The 16,934-nt window shown below is 36.6% G+C and overlaps 1 protein-coding gene across 3 annotated transcripts in view; it reads left to right on the forward strand.

Moving 5' to 3' along the window:
• LOC113226955 (carotenoid isomerooxygenase-like) overlaps positions 1–16,934 on the forward strand; it is a 34,002-nt gene that overhangs the window by 8,106 nt on the left and 8,962 nt on the right. For 2 of the 3 annotated variants that reach the window (XM_026459771.1, XM_026459773.1), the window contains exons 2-8: positions 493–616; positions 2,468–2,579; positions 4,591–4,737; positions 8,798–8,908; positions 9,634–9,731; positions 12,262–12,342; positions 14,830–14,910. In XM_026459771.1, coding sequence (XP_026315556.1) covers positions 517–616; positions 2,468–2,579; positions 4,591–4,737; positions 8,798–8,908; positions 9,634–9,731; positions 12,262–12,342; positions 14,830–14,910 — 730 coding nt within the window. In that variant the 5' untranslated portion in view covers positions 493–516. The remainder of the gene's footprint in view (positions 1–492; positions 617–2,467; positions 2,580–4,590; positions 4,738–8,797; positions 8,909–9,633; positions 9,732–12,261; positions 12,343–14,829; positions 14,911–16,934) is intronic. The other variant, XM_026459772.1, reaches the window with a different exon arrangement.

Genomic DNA, 16,934 nt, shown 5'->3' on the forward strand with positions numbered 1-16,934 from the left:
GTGTGTGTGTGTGTGTGTGTGTGTGTGTGTGTGTGTGTGTGTGTGTGAAGAGATAGAGAGAGAGAGAGAGTGTGTGTGTGAGCGTGTGTGCTTACCTGCGCGCGTATGCATGTTATGTATTTAAATGATTTGTAGTGTTGTTAATTAAGGTATGCGTTCTAAGAGATTTTCCACTTCCTCATAAGAAAGGGTTTTCAACCATTCACTTAACGCCTTCTTACAGTCAAATTGTTTCATGGGATAAATTCGTTACGTTTTGTTGATGTAGGCCATCATTTTTTTCTCCTGGCCCGGGAATCCAACCTGGGACCTCTGCGTGGTTGTCCGGCATGGTAACCGTTTGGCCGCGGAGGAGGAATTGTGTACTATTTATATAATAATTATTTTGTAAACTGACGTTCACTTTTCGAAGGGTAGTATAAAATGACATGTAATTGTATTTGTATGAAGTTTGTAATATTGAGAGAAATAAACTTAAACGAAATCTTTCAGTTTTCAGTTCAATAAACACAAAAGATGTCTTCATTCGACCAATTGTATCCAAATTTCGATTCCGAGGTATGGTTACGATCTTGCGAGCAGGAGGTGGATGATCCCATCGAGGGAAAGATTACAGGTAACTGAAGGATATTGTCCGGAATTGCTATTTAAGAAGTTATCGGTTCATCAACAATCATCATTCAACACGCTTGGTACAGCGGAAGTAACTGTCCCGGTGTGAAGTAGAGCCTCTCTCTGGAAAGGATTCCAAGGTTCCTGGGTGTATTTTTATCTATGGTCTCTATGTAACTAACGAAGGTCAAATCGGGCGACAGGTCCATTCCAAGTAGCTGGAAACGGTCGGCTATCGGTATGGATATATCAACGAAATGTCGGTTTCACGTTTGCGTCTACGCGTCACGCCTACGTTTTGGTAGCGTTAAGTTTGGGAAGATTGGCATCTCCTCAATCGGAGACTGCCTTAAGTGTTAAATCTAAACGACAAATCATGGACTCTCAATAAGAGTAGATTTCTTCTCCACTGACACTTGCACTTCCGTTTTTTGCACTTGCAGGAACAAGTTTCTTATGCAGGTTCGCCGGTTTTTTACAAAGAGCACGTGATTCAGATAACGAACTTCTGGTGACTGTAAACATTGATTACAATAGATAGTTCTGTAAACACTGGCTAGATCAGTGTGAACTAGAGATAAAAGCGACGTTATCCATGTATCAGTGTGATTTGTTTAACTGGGACCGTATGGGGAAATCGGGAACCCTAGGAGATACAAGGAAACTGTTTGAGAAAACATTAGGTCTTTTTTTGTTAATATGAATTTGACAAACTTTTTTGGTCAAGCGTGAATTGTCCGTATTCAATGGTATAAATGAATAATATTAACAAAAAAATATTTTTATGCTGATAAGTATTTAATTTATTTGAAAACTATTCTGCCATATAATTACTGTGACAACTGCGCTCCGATTGGCCAGCCCGAATTCGAAACAATTGATGGGCGCCGTCAATGGGTGTCGTCAATTCTTTCACTTCTAATCGACCAGTTAACTTGAACTTTGCTATAATGGACGTATACATATTGCAAAATTACATATTTAATATTTAATTGCCGAGGAAATTTGATTCCGTTTGTTTTGTAATTAGATGTTTTGCTGTATTTCCCCACACCACCGAATTTAACAGCATGCCATTGTTAGAGACATTATTTTATTACAATAAATACAGAATATTTTTGGAATATACGGACACGTACACAAGGTCAGTTATTGGCGCTGTCTATATTTCAGTGCAAACTAGAGTTGATATTTATAAGTGACGTGTCACTTATCAGTTACCAGCAATGTTATGGCCTTTATTTCGTCTCTATTTCTGATTATACACTCGATGTGTAAGAAGCATTTTATTGTATCGGAAGAAAAAATCGGAACAGCAAAAGTTAGTCAAATTTGATAAAATGTTTTTCAAACAATTTCATACTTATTCATACAAGTTCAATATGACTGCTTTTTCTGCATTGCTTATGGTTTCGGTTTTCCCCATACTATCCCAGTTGATAAAATCACACCGTATAACACGTTATATTCAGGTGCTTTTTGTAATCCGAAAATAATAGTACATACCTACCTCACATCGAGTCCTTAGGTTTTCGCGATTGTTACACATAGGAAATGAAACTATTTTTTCCGGATTTAAATCGCGTATATTTGTGTTTTCAAACAAACCTTTAATATACTTTAATAATAAAACAAAGCATTAATATTAGACATGTTGGAGACTGTACCACCTCAGTCAACCGTGATCATTGGACATGTAAAGGGTCCGAAACATCGGTTTGTTTGAAAAAACAAATATAGGCGATATAAATCCGGAAAAATAGTTTAATTTCCTACATACCTCACATTCGGAAGAATTTTCCTTATTTTTCTGTATAGTACGTGTTGTAGGTACGAGGTAAATATTATTTTCTAGGTGAAATGCCTTACTGGTTACGAGGTACCTTGCTTCGCAACGGACCCGGTTCCCTCAAAGTTGGCCCTATGCGTTACGAGCACTTGTTCGACAGCGCCTCACTTTTGCACAGGTTTGTTTAAACTATAATTTTCACTGTTACTAATAAATAAGTAAAGCAATACACAGCTCCTTGGTCAAGGACGACTATTCTCGTCCTCCATCTGACATATGTCCGAAGCAATTACTGTCAACTAAGTAATACTCGACCAATCTTAAGACAACGTACAGTATGAAGCTTCATTCGCATCATGCGTCTTTTAATTTCGTCGTGCATTACTCATTTGACAGTATAATTGTTACGGACTGGTGTCGGACAGAGACGGGAGTAGAATCCTGAATCCGGTGGTCGTCCGACATTAATAGTTGCGTATAGAACTTGATATTACGGTCTATATCAATGATACTATGTCTATATAGAGGTAATTCTTGGAATTCGAGCGTTACTTTGCCAAACTTCATGTGAAGATTAAATCGTGCTTTTGCACAGCTATGTTTAGCTGCGCTTGTGTTAATAATAATAATATAATAATAACTTTATTGCAAAAATGATTAATACGAATATCGAACATAAAAAAATCCTTCGATCTGACAGGACTCCTGGGGCAAATTCTCTTCTAACAGATTGAGTCAAGAGACCTTATGAATTGTTATGTCGACCGCACTTAGCGTGGGATAAGGACAGGAAGAAGAAGAGGTAATACGACCAAATCAAAAAGACAATGTCAAGTATGAAGCTTCATTCTCATCACGCGTCTTTTAATTTGCTTGTATTACTTACTTGACAATAATTGTCTCGGACGTATGTCGGATGGAGAACGGGACTAGATCCCTTGCTTCGTGCGAATATTCAATCGCGTCCGTACGCTCGCCAATGACGACTGATACTGGTTTAGAATACGACTGCTTTAGAATTGCTGAACGAAGATATGACTAGGGACACGATTCGAGCAACGACTGAACTAAACGACACACGACCGACCGACGTTAGGAGGCTGCCACAGCATTTACGCTTGCGATCTAGATTGAGCTAGTAACCTCCCGGTTTTCCTTGCCGGGGAGTGTGACTTGTTGCCCTGGCAACATTGACTTACAAATAAATGGACGACGGGTCTAATACAAAAACCACGAAAAAAATGTCCCAAGTCAACCTACTCGAAATTTAAATTGTAATGTCATCGCAGTATCGCGCTGTCAGTCGAACAAATGAAGACTAAAGCGGAGTTTGGCGCTCTGTATACGATTTTAGCGCCTTACAAGTGCGGACACTTTTTAGCGCGGACCCGACGTCCATATAATTGTAAGTCAATGCCTGGCAATGAAAAAAAGTTATATGTCATAATTTTTCACTCTAACTGCTGGGAGTCTATTCAGAACCTTACAATAACTAAATTGTCGACCGATTCGATGTGATATCGAATTGTCGTATTCGAACCGAATCGAAATGACGTCACTCCCGTACGACTACTCGAACTTCTCGACTGGCAAAGGCTACAAACGTTATTCAGAATACAGTTATCGAAAGAAAGTTACCGTACGTCCTATTGTTTACTAGGCAAGACTAAGTATAATATGGAAATCTCTTATTATTTTAAATGAAGTCTGGATTTTGTTCAATTTTATCAATTTATTTTAATGCATTCCTATATTTTAGGCCTTTAAAGTCTTAAAAGGATTTCATTTTTCTTATAATCTGTTTCATGGACCCCGATTTAGAACTCTTCTGAATCAGGTTTTATCTCTGCGTTTCGAACCCGAAACTATCATAGTTTAGGTATTTATTATTAAATAACGGTCTTAGAAAAATACAATACACCTAAGGATATAGTCGAAAGAATGCAAAAGTAGCAACTTTGTTACAAGATAAGATGTACTATATCCGATTCGTTAATTACAATGTAATCTGTAAACTATTAATTTTTCATTTTTTCATTAAAGAGGTTTTGTTGTTAATATTTGTGAATGGGGCCACGAGCTCAGAAATTTACTTGTTAAAACTAAGATCGTTGGTTCCACCATCTAAGTGGGGGTTAATTTTTTGCATTTTAAATACAAAAACGGCACAAATATTTTTCAAATATCAGGTTCGGAATCCAAGACGGCGGAGTGACGTACCAATGCCGGTTTCTTCGCTCCAACACGTTCAACAAAAACCGCGCCGCCAACCGCATTGTCGTCACTGAGTTCGGCACCAAAGCTGTACCCGATCCTTGCCATACAATTTTCGACAGGTTAGTAATTATTAATTATAGTCATATAGCGTAGTATGTAGACAAGTGCAAAGGAGGGTTTCGAAGCAAAGCAAATTTACATTGATCCAATAGTGGTGCTCGAATACAATTGAATTGGAAATAATTTAAAAGAGATTCTATTGTCAAGCAGTACCGAAACCAAGTCATTCTGGACAAAGCTTTTAGAACAATGTAAATCTATGACATTATTTGACATAGACTCGTGCCGAGGATAAGTGATACGTTTGCGTGTAATTCAAATTGAACTCATTGTTGAGTATATGAAGTAATGCCAGACTTACCTCTCATAAACAAGACATGTTGCAAGACCGTTTTCAAAAACTAAACGAGGAAAAAGAGAAAACTCCTTTTTCCTCTTAGTAAAATCGTATCATCACGTGCTATTTGCATGCATATGAAGGTCTTAGCTTTCAAGATACGCAACAATTCGAGTTTTCGTTTTTACTTTTATTACATTACCAGTTTACTTTAGTTTTACAGTTTAGTAGTCACATTGCACGCAGAAGCGCTGATAGTCTCGAGAGCGTGATTGTTAGTTGTAGGATTGAGGGCAAATGACCTAGAAGTCGAAGTTCGAAACGATGGTGTGATCAGGTGGCTGAAAGTCTGGCAGTACCCGTAAGCGTCGCATTCCACCAAGCCAAAGACAGAGTGCAGTGTAGAGGACTGATTGACGGTATACTTGCTCAAAGTCACGATCCTCAGCAGTGAGGGACCGACGGAGGAGGAGGACATTACCAGTTTTTTTTTTTCTATTATGTTTTTAAATTTTATTGGTTGCATTTAGATCGTAAAGTAACTTGTAATAAACGCCAAATTTAAGTTTAGTGCCATATTGAATAGAAATAGACTGGGTGACAAAAATATCCCTGATTATTTTAAAGGAGCATACTGTTTATAAGAAATAAGAAATACATTTCCGTTTTTTTTTTTCAAATTCTTAACAAATTACTAGGTTTATGGCTCCTCAAAGTTGTTTGAAGAATAGTGAATAATATTGACTCCCGATAGATTAAGATGGTATAGCAACACAACACATTGCGAAATTTCGAAATAACCACAATAATTTCAATTATAATTATAACACTTCACATATTTCTATATAAATTTTCGAGCAATATCGGTTAACATTTCTTGAATGCTTGACGGTAGTATAGCTGTCTTTTTTTTTCATTTAATATAATTCATCACTGGAACTGCAGGCTTAGCATAAGAGGAAATTGACAAGCGCTTATGCTGGCGCATCGAGTATATAACTAGAAATAGAGACGAAACGTCATTTAATTTGTTTGAAAACTATTCTGCCATATTATTACTGTGACAACTGCGCTCCGATTGGCCACCTCGAGTTCGAAACAATTGACGGGTGTCGTCGACTGTTTCACTTCAAATCGACCAGTTAACTTGAGCGTTGCTATTTAATGGACGAAAATTGCAAAATTACTTATTAATATTTAATTACCTTGTTAGTGTGGGGAAAAACAGATATTTCACTGTTTTTCCCCACATCACCGAATTAAACAGCACGCATTGTTATAAATATTATCTTTATTACAATAAATACAAATATTTTTGGAATATACGGACACGTACACACAGGTCAGTTGTTGGCGTTGTCTATATTTCAGTGCAAAGGAGAATTGATATTTATAACTGATCTATCACTGAAGACCTACTAGGAATGTATGGCCCTTGGGATTGGGCTGGACACGTGTGGCGCATGCACCTGCAGAGATGGGCTCACGCAGCCACTTGGTGGGCACGCACATCGCATCTCACAGCTCCTGCAAGCCTGTCACCTCTTTAGGTGACAGGTTTAGTAGATTAGAGATAGAGAATAATGTACCTATATAAATTCTATATATAAAACAACTCATAGTATTGCCGTGCAATCGCCGTTCAACTTGTGTAAGTCATGATGAATTTTACCAAGTAAACTGGACTGCATGGAACCAGACTGGTTCCTTAACAGCCTTAAGTTAAAACTTTCGCGCCTATTCTTAGAATGCGCGCTAAAATGTAATTTGAAAAATGACAGTAGAATATAATATTTATAAAGTTCTATTTTTTGTCATAAGCTAGTGCCATAAACTGCATGGACTTTTTGGTCAACCCATTAGTTATTTGACGATCTTGGTGGCCTAACGGTTTACGTTGTGGGCGCTGGATGCGAAGGTCCCAGGTTCGATTCCCGGTAAGACCAATTTGAGAAATGAACTTTTCTAAATTGGTTCTGGTTTGGGTGTTCTAGGAAGTGCCAAAGAGAGAATTACGTGGCTCTGGTACTCATAGGGCATTCTCTAGTTAGAGACCAAACAATTGGTGTGGTTGTTTGGCACATTATAGTTCTTAGTTAATACAAAATTTAATGCGTTGTCATGTAAATAAGCAATTTTAGGAAAAACAACTAAATTACTTTCTTCAGTGTTGTTAAAGACACGTTATTGTTATTTACCGGAATTTGCCGTATGAGAGCAGTGTACCTTGTATAAATCACAGAAATCTTATTAAATTGCCTATTTATTTAGATTTCCGATGTTTGTTTCTTGTACAATACTTTCTCAATGCTACGTGTGGCGCACTATAAGTTTCCGGAAATAATAAGAAAAAAATACTATAAATGGTCTGAAACGAATTTATTGTTTCTCCAAAATATTCTTCGTTAGCGGTAATGAACTTTTTCATACGAATGAACCAATTTTGAAAACATTTATGCCACTCGTCCGTGACAAACTCTGCAACATATTTTTCATACTCTTCGACAGCCTCTACAGATGATGAAAATCGTTGACCGCGTAACTGGTACTTAATTTTTGGGAATAAATAAAAGTCACAAGGTCGGGCCAGGCAGGTCAGGACTGCAGGATGGCTCATAATGTCAACATTGTTCACCTTCAAAAATTTATTTGTCTGTCTGGCCGTGTGAGAACTGGCATTATCGTGGTGCAAGATGATACGGCGCTTACGGTTATTTTTACGAAGTTTATCAATGACTTCCATGAAACAATTGGTCATGTACCAATCACTACTCACTGCAGAACGATTTTCCAAAGCAACAGTAGCCACGTGTTTTAGTTTTAGTTTTATTAAAAAAAGAAGCAACCATCCGCTTAGAGGCACTTTGCACGCGCGCCACTTTGGTTGGTTTCGGCTCATCTCGAAAGACCCATACGCTCAATTGCTGCTTTGTTTTGGGATCGCAACTATAAATCCGTGTGTCGTCAAATTGTGTGGGATTCACCGAAACCACAGTTTTTTCACACCCAAATGTTTGGGTAGTATTGATTGTATTTGACTCATGCCTATGCCTAAAGATGCCCGAATCTTATGGTATGTCATATGCCTGTCTGTTTTGATCATGCGGCACACAGCATCGATGTTTTTGTTGTTCATTGCAGTGGACGGGCCACCATCACGAAATTCGTCACTGAGATTCACACGACCGCGTTTGACAGAATTCAAACGCTGTCGTGTTAATCAGTGACAGTGACAAACTAGCTATAAATAGTCGTCTTACATGGTGCTTCATCGCCAAAAGCAGTTTGAAGCTGAGCGACGCTCCGCTGAGCTGTTAAATTACTCGTAAAGTCGCAGAAAATCATAATTCGAAAATTTTCAAGAGTTAAGTCCATGGTGTAGACAACCAATTTCTAAAATGACGCCACAATGTAAAAACAATCGACAGTCAGATGAAACAAACTGTGTTCTACAGCGAAAGAGTTCCATTTTCAAATGTTGTAATTACTTTTTAAATATTGTTTATGTAAGTGGCCAGTTCCGGAAACTTATAGTGCGCCCTATGTACTTTTGGACACAAATTATTTACATTTTAAACTGATTGTTTCCATTATACCCACTAGTTCTGTTGTACAGTTCTGTTGACAGAACTACCGGTACTTTTTTCCCATTTGTTCTGTTAATAAATAGACAGTTTTCTTCACAGAATTACGAACAATTTTCTTTCCCACTAGTTTTGTTATGCAGTTCTGTTGACAGAACTATTGGTACTTTTGTTCCCTTTTGTTCTTTTGACATCCAGGGTAGCAGCCATTTTTAATCCAGGAGAGGCTATGACAGACAATGCGATGGTATCCGTGTATCCATTTGGAGACGAGATCTACACCTTTACTGAAGCTCCAGTGATACATAGGTAATATAAATTGTTAAATACTCAATTAATTTTATCGGTCCACTCAATTTATTCACGATATTTCTTTAATAAGATTGTTGTTTATATTTTAATACTGGCTCCTCATACATATAAAAAAAAAGAATATTTTAAACAACATGCAGGACATCGAGATGGACTGATTGAGATGATGGATTCTAGCAGTTATTATTACAAGGGGCGTACAGATGAATTTAAATCATAAATGTGAAGCTTGTGATATGCTCGTGTCCCGGTACTGTGATGACAATATTATTATTCTGTTTTATCATTCGCTTGGCCAACTACAGTCATCCACTAAATGAATTTATAAGTTTATTGTCTTGTAATAGTTTTATCACAGATATTTACACAACTCTTGCTATAAAAGGTAGCTTTATAACCTTTATAAATCAATGACATATCAACAAAGATTCTGAAAAATAGAGGTAACTTCGGATGATGTTTAAGACAAATTATTGTGTAAATAAATATAACAGTTCTTTTATTTATTACTGAAATGTTAGACTGAAACGATGTCAGGACTCAATAAATTTTTCCACTCGACCATTTAGGATTATCAGAAATTTGCTTAAGAAACAAGTGTTCTAAAAACTAAAAATACATCTCTTCATTATATTTAATTAAATCCTTCTTATATATATGACGAATAAACAAAATTTTTTGTACATATTGTATTCGCACCTAATATAATTTTTTTGTTGTAGAATAGACCCAAAAACCCTGGATACACTAGAACGAAAGAATCTTAGAGACTCGATCGCCGTTGTCAATCACTCGGCTCATCCACATATTATGCCGAACGGTAAGATCAGGGAAACCTGTTCACCTGTAATTTTACTTGTGATAAAATACACAAATACATTTACTTTGTGGTTGTAGAACCGGCATATCGCAGGTGTAGGTGAAGGCAATAAGGCCACATATACATAATGACAACTATTCAGGAAAGCGGCTTAATAATTCCACGAGAGTTATAAAATTTCACATAATACATAACTTGTTTCGTATAGTACCCATTATTTTTATGATTTTCATGTGCTAAAACATTGACTTACAAATAAATGGACGACGGGTCTAATACAAAAACCACGAAAAAAATGTCCCAAGTCAACCTATTTAAACGTAGTGACATGTGAAGGAATATGAAAAAGCTAAAACGTTGAATTTAAATTGTAATGTCATCGCAGTTCTGTCTAATTTTGCTTGCTTCGCTGTCAGTCGAACAAACGAAGACTAAAGCGTGAATGACGCTCTGTATACGATTTTAACGCCCTATAAGTTCGGACACTTTTTAGCGCGGACCCGACGTCCATATAATTGTAAGTCAATGTGCTAAAAGCACTTTTGACATGAGGCTATTTTATGGTAATATGGTACGTACGGTATAGTGGGTAAGACGATACGATGTATGGGTGCAAGAATTGTATGTTATTAGTATTAGTTATTGTAGTTTATTATTACAGCAAAATTGCGCGAAATTAATATCAGGCGCTTTTATGCCGCTAGATTTGCGTACCATATGCGCTTTTTAAAGTCGAAAAGTGTAACTGCTCTTAGAGAAAACAACACTGGAGGCGCGAAAGTTGCTTTGCAGTACGCAGGAACGATAGCCCGAAACTTGTCTCACAACTCTCTGCTGTCCACTAACTAAAATGCAGCTACGTGACGAATGGTCAAATATCTGTTTTAAATAGCAAAAATGGAGCACAAAATTCTCTTTCAAAGACAGTTAAGAAATTAGTTAATGTGTTCGCCTTATCGGAACTTACCCTAACGATGCATAGCTGAAATATCATTAAACAGGTTCAATATTCTAGAAGTGGGTTATGGTTTTTTGTGATATCTCTAAAAATATTTTGTCATTTAGCCGCATTATAATTAGCGGACGGCAGATCTGAAGAGTAGTATAGAAGTACTGACATTGAGGTATAGGGTTCTGACCATGTTCTCACTATATCGAACAAAAACGTGGAGAGGAATAGCTGACGACGATCACTATTAAAAAGTTTTCAGCATTGAAACACAGTCATATGGGACAGAAGCGTGTGCATATATGTGCATATTGCTACGTTATGTATGTATGTATGAAAAAATAAAGTTAAAATATTTAATGAACGATTGAATTAAATACAAAATTAATTTGTTTCCTTACTATGAAAGTGATTAGGGGAGAGTGGGGTGAATACGGACGCGGGGTAATTTCAGACGCAATCGTTTCGAGAAGTCTGTCACAAATATTATTATTGGGAATATGAAAATCGTACGTGCCAGCATAACATCAGAATTATTATGTAATTAAATAAATTACGATTGGGGCAATTACAGACTTGGACCTTGGGGCAAATCCAGACGTTCGTAATAACCCCAATTAAGCCATCTCTCCCCTAATGTTTACAATCCTTGAGATCTTTCTGGTAGGTCAAAACAGGGCTTCATCACTCGCTCGAGGTTAAGCCATAAATGCCTACCACTGAGCATATCGCAGACAGTGCTCAGACAAGTCTTTTATTTACATTACAATACTTGTACAACCGCAGCATTCTGTTCCGCACGACTGCATGCGGCGGGCAACATTATTTTCACCTCTCTGAGCGTTTTCGTCGTAGTTAGCGCCTGGTGTCATTTGTCAGATTCAGTAAGCTGTTATAGCTTTGGTATTTTCGATTTTATATGAGAGTGATGTATCTTTTACGTAGTGAATAGTTAATTCAGTAATCTGTAGTCTAGGTGACTTCTACCACGATACGCTAACGAAAACACTTTGGCGCGTTACTGGGAACATGGAAGAGTTTTCACAAATAATAACGAATACAGTGGTAGGAAGGGGTGAATGATCGCTATTGACATGCTAATTGGCACTTAGTATAAGTGTTGTCGAATTTTGTTTGTGTGAGACCACAGTGTAACGTGTGTGAAACTTGATATTGCATTTGAGTGCACCTGTTTTCTTGTAGTACTACGTTCCCGCCCAGCTAAAAGTGGCAGAAAGTTTTATTAAATAAATAATGCGCACGACGTGTCCAGTGTTGTGTGCTCTGATGCTCACACTCTTTGTGACGTCATGAGTGAATTACTCGTTATCAAGGATTTTCTCATTTGTGAGGCTTAACCTGACTGAGCTATGGAAGCTTCTGTTTACAGTTAGCCGCGTAATTTCAGCGGTTAAATTTTGTTTTATATGGTTTATTGTGACAAATTACAGCCTAGTTAATTCACCATATTGCTCTCTATTCAACAATGGACCCGTCTGAGTAACCAACGTGCGAAACAAAGAAGTATTAAACAATGCAACTATTATTTAAAGACATTACAGCTATGTTTCTCTGTTTTAGGTGATGTTTATAACATTGGAATGTCTCGTGTTAATTGCAGAATTCGCCATGTTGTTGTCAAGTTTCCATTTAATGAGAACGGTATGTGTATAGATTTTTTTATGCCTCACAAACCAGTATTCATAATATATAGAAGATAAATTAAAAAAAACATGACATGTTGAATGCATGAATTATAAGCAATTATAGAAAATTACATAAATTCTTCCTAACACAAAAAAACGGTTGTAGAAAACAAAGAAGAAAAAATTGACAAAGAATATGTATATCTATTTCTTAATTGACAGTATAATACGATAATACTATAGATAATAATAGTGAAGAGTTCTTAAGGCTCGCTTACACCTAATCCGTCATCGGCCGAAGTTTGCTCGGGCGACGACGGCCGAACTCAGACGATCGAATCAAACACTTGTAAAAGAAAGAGAGCGCATACACAAACACGACCTCATCGTCCAATGATGCTCGAAAACGGCCGATCAACCGTCGAGTCCGAATTTGTTGGGATTTGTCAGCAGTCTGCAGTGCAAATTGAGCGTATTTATAGTTCAATTTATTCATTCTGTTGTTTAGTCAGTGTTATTATCTACCTAAACAACTATGGATATTGAAAAATTAATTAGTTGTGCTTATAACAGACCAACCCTATGGGATAAACATTCAAAAAATTACAATAAAATAAAGGTGGTGGTATTCACCCAGCTGTTTTCTGTACATAAATATTTCATTGATCCACACATATCGATGTCGCCGACGTTGACGTCGACGAATTAAATTGCGGTATGAATTTTGTAAAAGATACATTTGTTCGATTTCCTCCATTTTAAAAACGCGTCTTCACTCTGTTAAGCAACACAGTCAACTACAGAATACCGGCAACGTGCAGTGTCGGCACAAGTAGTACACTGTTGTGTGTAACATACACGTCCGAGTTACTTGTCCGGGTAATTCGGTCCGCCATCGGCCGACAAAATTGGTTTTAGTGTACGCGTACCATTAGGCTTCCGCGACTACTACACAGTGGAAATAAAACAATTTTTTTCGCACCTAATATCGCATGCTTACTATACTAGCCGTGACCACGGCACCTGTAAGAAGCCGAAACCCATAATCAAATCACATTTATTCGCTATATATGGGGTAGGTACATATAAATGTTGGTGTTAAAATTAAATTGATGAACTTAATCCTAATTAGCCTTGGCTAAAGCATGCAAATATAATAATAAAATACATTATAATATAAATTCATTAATACATTAGATAAGCTAAATCAAGATTAATATTTGCATCGATACGGATCAGTCTTTAAATTTGAAAAAATCGTCAACCGAATAAAATGATTTTTCTAGGAGCCATTTGCGCAGTAATAAGTAAGACAAGTGTCCTTACAAACGTAGCAGCGCAGTTTGTTTGTGTGTGCGCCCGCCGCCTGCCGTGTATGGAGTAGCATGGCACTATATGTATATGTGATAAACTGCCCCATGACAATATTTATTTCAGTTGATAAAGCTAAGTTTGCTTATTTGGTAACGAACTATTGTTATACATTTTGAAGAACAAGGACAACGATATGAAATTGCGTATATAGCTATATTTCTCGTTTAATCTGCCACGAAAACTATGAAATAAAAAATGTCAGGTTTTTGTAGTTTCTGTTTTTACAAATTTTACAGTATATTCATTATTATTTACGTATTTCTAATTACTCTTGTGTATTGAACTGTATTAAAAATGTTCTCCTCACCTTTTTCCAATAATACATGTATAATCAATTTGTTTGTTTTTATTAAATGTTTTCATCTGTTTGTCGCTCTCAATTTTTCTTTTTATAAAATTACTGTGCAGAACTGTCAACATGTTTTAAAATCAGGTGTGACCTTGTAGCCATGTTTGGCACTGTGCTAATCTTTTGCAGTTATTGGTCACGGCACTCGCGATGACATAAAAATATGACGTCACGGTGGTCGCCATGTTGGCTATTGTGATAAAATTTTAAAATGCCGGTTTATCACTCGAATATGAGAGCTAAATGTGGATATAATCGCTCTATCGATGCGGCATACTACGGGGGCTGATCGTCACACGCGCCTTTCATTATCATGCGAATTTGCGCGTCTGTACACGGAGAGCGGCGCGCGTGCACACATATGCTGCGTATGAATGGTATTACCATACTTGTCTTCATACTTGTCTTCATACTATGCCAAAACGAAGGTTTGTTTGATAAAAACAAATACACGGGATTTTAGATCCTAATAAATAGTTTTACTAACCATACCAATCACCTGGTCTCAAACTGAAAAATTCCCTGTACTTTATGTATCAGAGAAACAAAATGACGTCTGGTACACTACCCAGAAAACCCAGATCAGGACTTATATAGAATAGTACGTTTTTCTAACCGATCCTATGATCCTATCAAGACCTCCTCATCTAGTGCCCACAGCATTAATCGCTGGGCCACCGAGGAACGTCAAACAATGAATAATATACATATACATAGATACTGCAAATTGATTAAAGATAAAGTTTAGACGACAGAATTTGTAAACGTTTCTGTTTACAGGTGACATGTTTGAAAAAGCTCACATAGTTGGTCAGACGAAACCTCGTTGGGAACTCCATCCTGCCTATATGCATACTTTTGGTAAGTTGCATAACAAACATGACGTCTACGATTTAGAACCAAGCTAGAACCTCTTAAGGTGACCGATAAAACGTTTTTAGTCTAGCTAAGTTACTATAAGGTTGTTACGAGGCCGTAAGTTACTTATGTGTATAAGTTTCACCATGGTAGGTATAGAAGTAATGTGTCCGTGACGCATATTAATAAGAGTAGTAATAAAAACTCCGGAAAGTAAATAAAAAATGAGGGTATTCAAAATATTAATAATTATTGCGTTATTATTAATAAGCTGCTTGTACATACTACTAACAGATCAATATCCAAACGCAATAGTAATCTAAGGGCTAAGTGGATAGTATTTAAGTATAAACAAATTTATATCATTAAAAAAATACAATTGATACAATAAATCAAACAAAATTTAAAAATTGCATGAAATATAAATACATTGTAAGTACATAATTATAATACTATTACTGCAATATTATTATTACTATAAATATTGGAATATTTTTCAAGTCACATAATAACAGTAGTTACAAACACACATGAAACAGTATGTTTCTAGTCAAAGTTTCAACGTAGCGTCCCGGGGAAACTACGAATTTAAGCTCCGAGCTTGTAAATATGTTCAACGAGGAGTCAAGGAGAAGTATTTGGTTAAGACATTTAAGCGCTCTTGGCAGAGGGGCTGACTTACTTACCTTAGATCGTGTAGCTGATATTGCAAACAACCTTTTTCTGTTAGTTCGCACCAAATTTCATCTAGGCACCAAAAAACCTATTGTCGATAATATATGGGTTGTACGTGACTCCACGCACCAAACGAAATATATGGGTCACCAGAGCTAAATTGCATCTCATTTCCAGTGTTCTGTAATTGACCATACCCAAGATGAAGGTAGTGGGTTTGTGGAAATAAAAATATGGAAACAATCGAATGTAATAATGAAAGTTCCAAATAATCCTGCTGACATAAAACTGTATCAACTTAATTTATATTTTACAGTTCGGTTCGGATTCTAATAAGACAGCTTGATGTTCGATTCGGGTTTTATGAATAAAAATGAAAAGAAATCGGTCGACAATTGAGTTATCGTAAGGTCCTGAATCGACCACCACAACGACTTCAGCGTTTGTATAAAATTTCGAATCTGATTTTGATTTTCGACAGGTCTTGTAGCCAAAGCTCGATAAAAAATTGTCATGATGGTGTCGCACTTGAAGCCCGCACTGTAGGGTAGCCGTCGCGCGCCAAACGGCAGTACCTAGTTATTTTCATTAAAATTCATAATTGAAAATGTGAATCTATTATCAATAATATACATAATAAATTAAGCTGGTTGTTACACGGTTGTTATCCACAGTATGATAATAAACTTTTATAGAAGAATATTGTATTTTCAGTAAGTTAGTATTTCACTCGGAAGTTTAGAACCTGTATTATTTGGAAAAACAGTTATTTTGTACAATTATAATTTTTGCTAAATTTGATTAATTTTGTCGGTGAATTACGCGTTTATTTTTCAATAACTCGTTTAAATGTAGCTTAGTTAGTATTACAGTGATCATTAGAACGCTGAATTTCTGAGAACCTAACCTGGCACCTCTTCATCCACCGCCGACAGCACAAGCTGTCTGCCTAGCGCGTCGTCATTAGTAACTCCTAATTTTCTGTCCTGGAAGATATTCCTACTTGGCAATAAGGTCGCCTGTTAAAATTGGCTTATTCTAATGTATGTACTGTATGCTGTGAGTTATGACTTGCTGTTGTATTTGTTATATATAATAATGAATACTTTGTATTTCATCCATTATTATAATAAAGTTTAGGCATTACATTAAAAAATGCGGCGTCAATCCCCGGTACAACCAATTAAGGACACTAACTTTTCTAGTCTAAGATAGCATTTACTCCCGTTACAACCCACAATAGTTATTTGTTATGCAAGGCTGCAAATTGCAAAGTTTGTTGTTTCACGTCAATGCTTGTATTGAAACCTGAGCAAGCTAAGGAAACTAAGAGAGTGTAGCGAGGATTTCAA

The sequence above is a fragment of the Hyposmocoma kahamanoa genome, unplaced genomic scaffold (assembly GCF_003589595.1).
Source record: "Hyposmocoma kahamanoa isolate Upper Pololo Valley unplaced genomic scaffold, ASM358959v1 202, whole genome shotgun sequence".
Lineage (NCBI taxonomy): Eukaryota > Metazoa > Arthropoda > Insecta > Lepidoptera > Cosmopterigidae > Hyposmocoma > Hyposmocoma kahamanoa.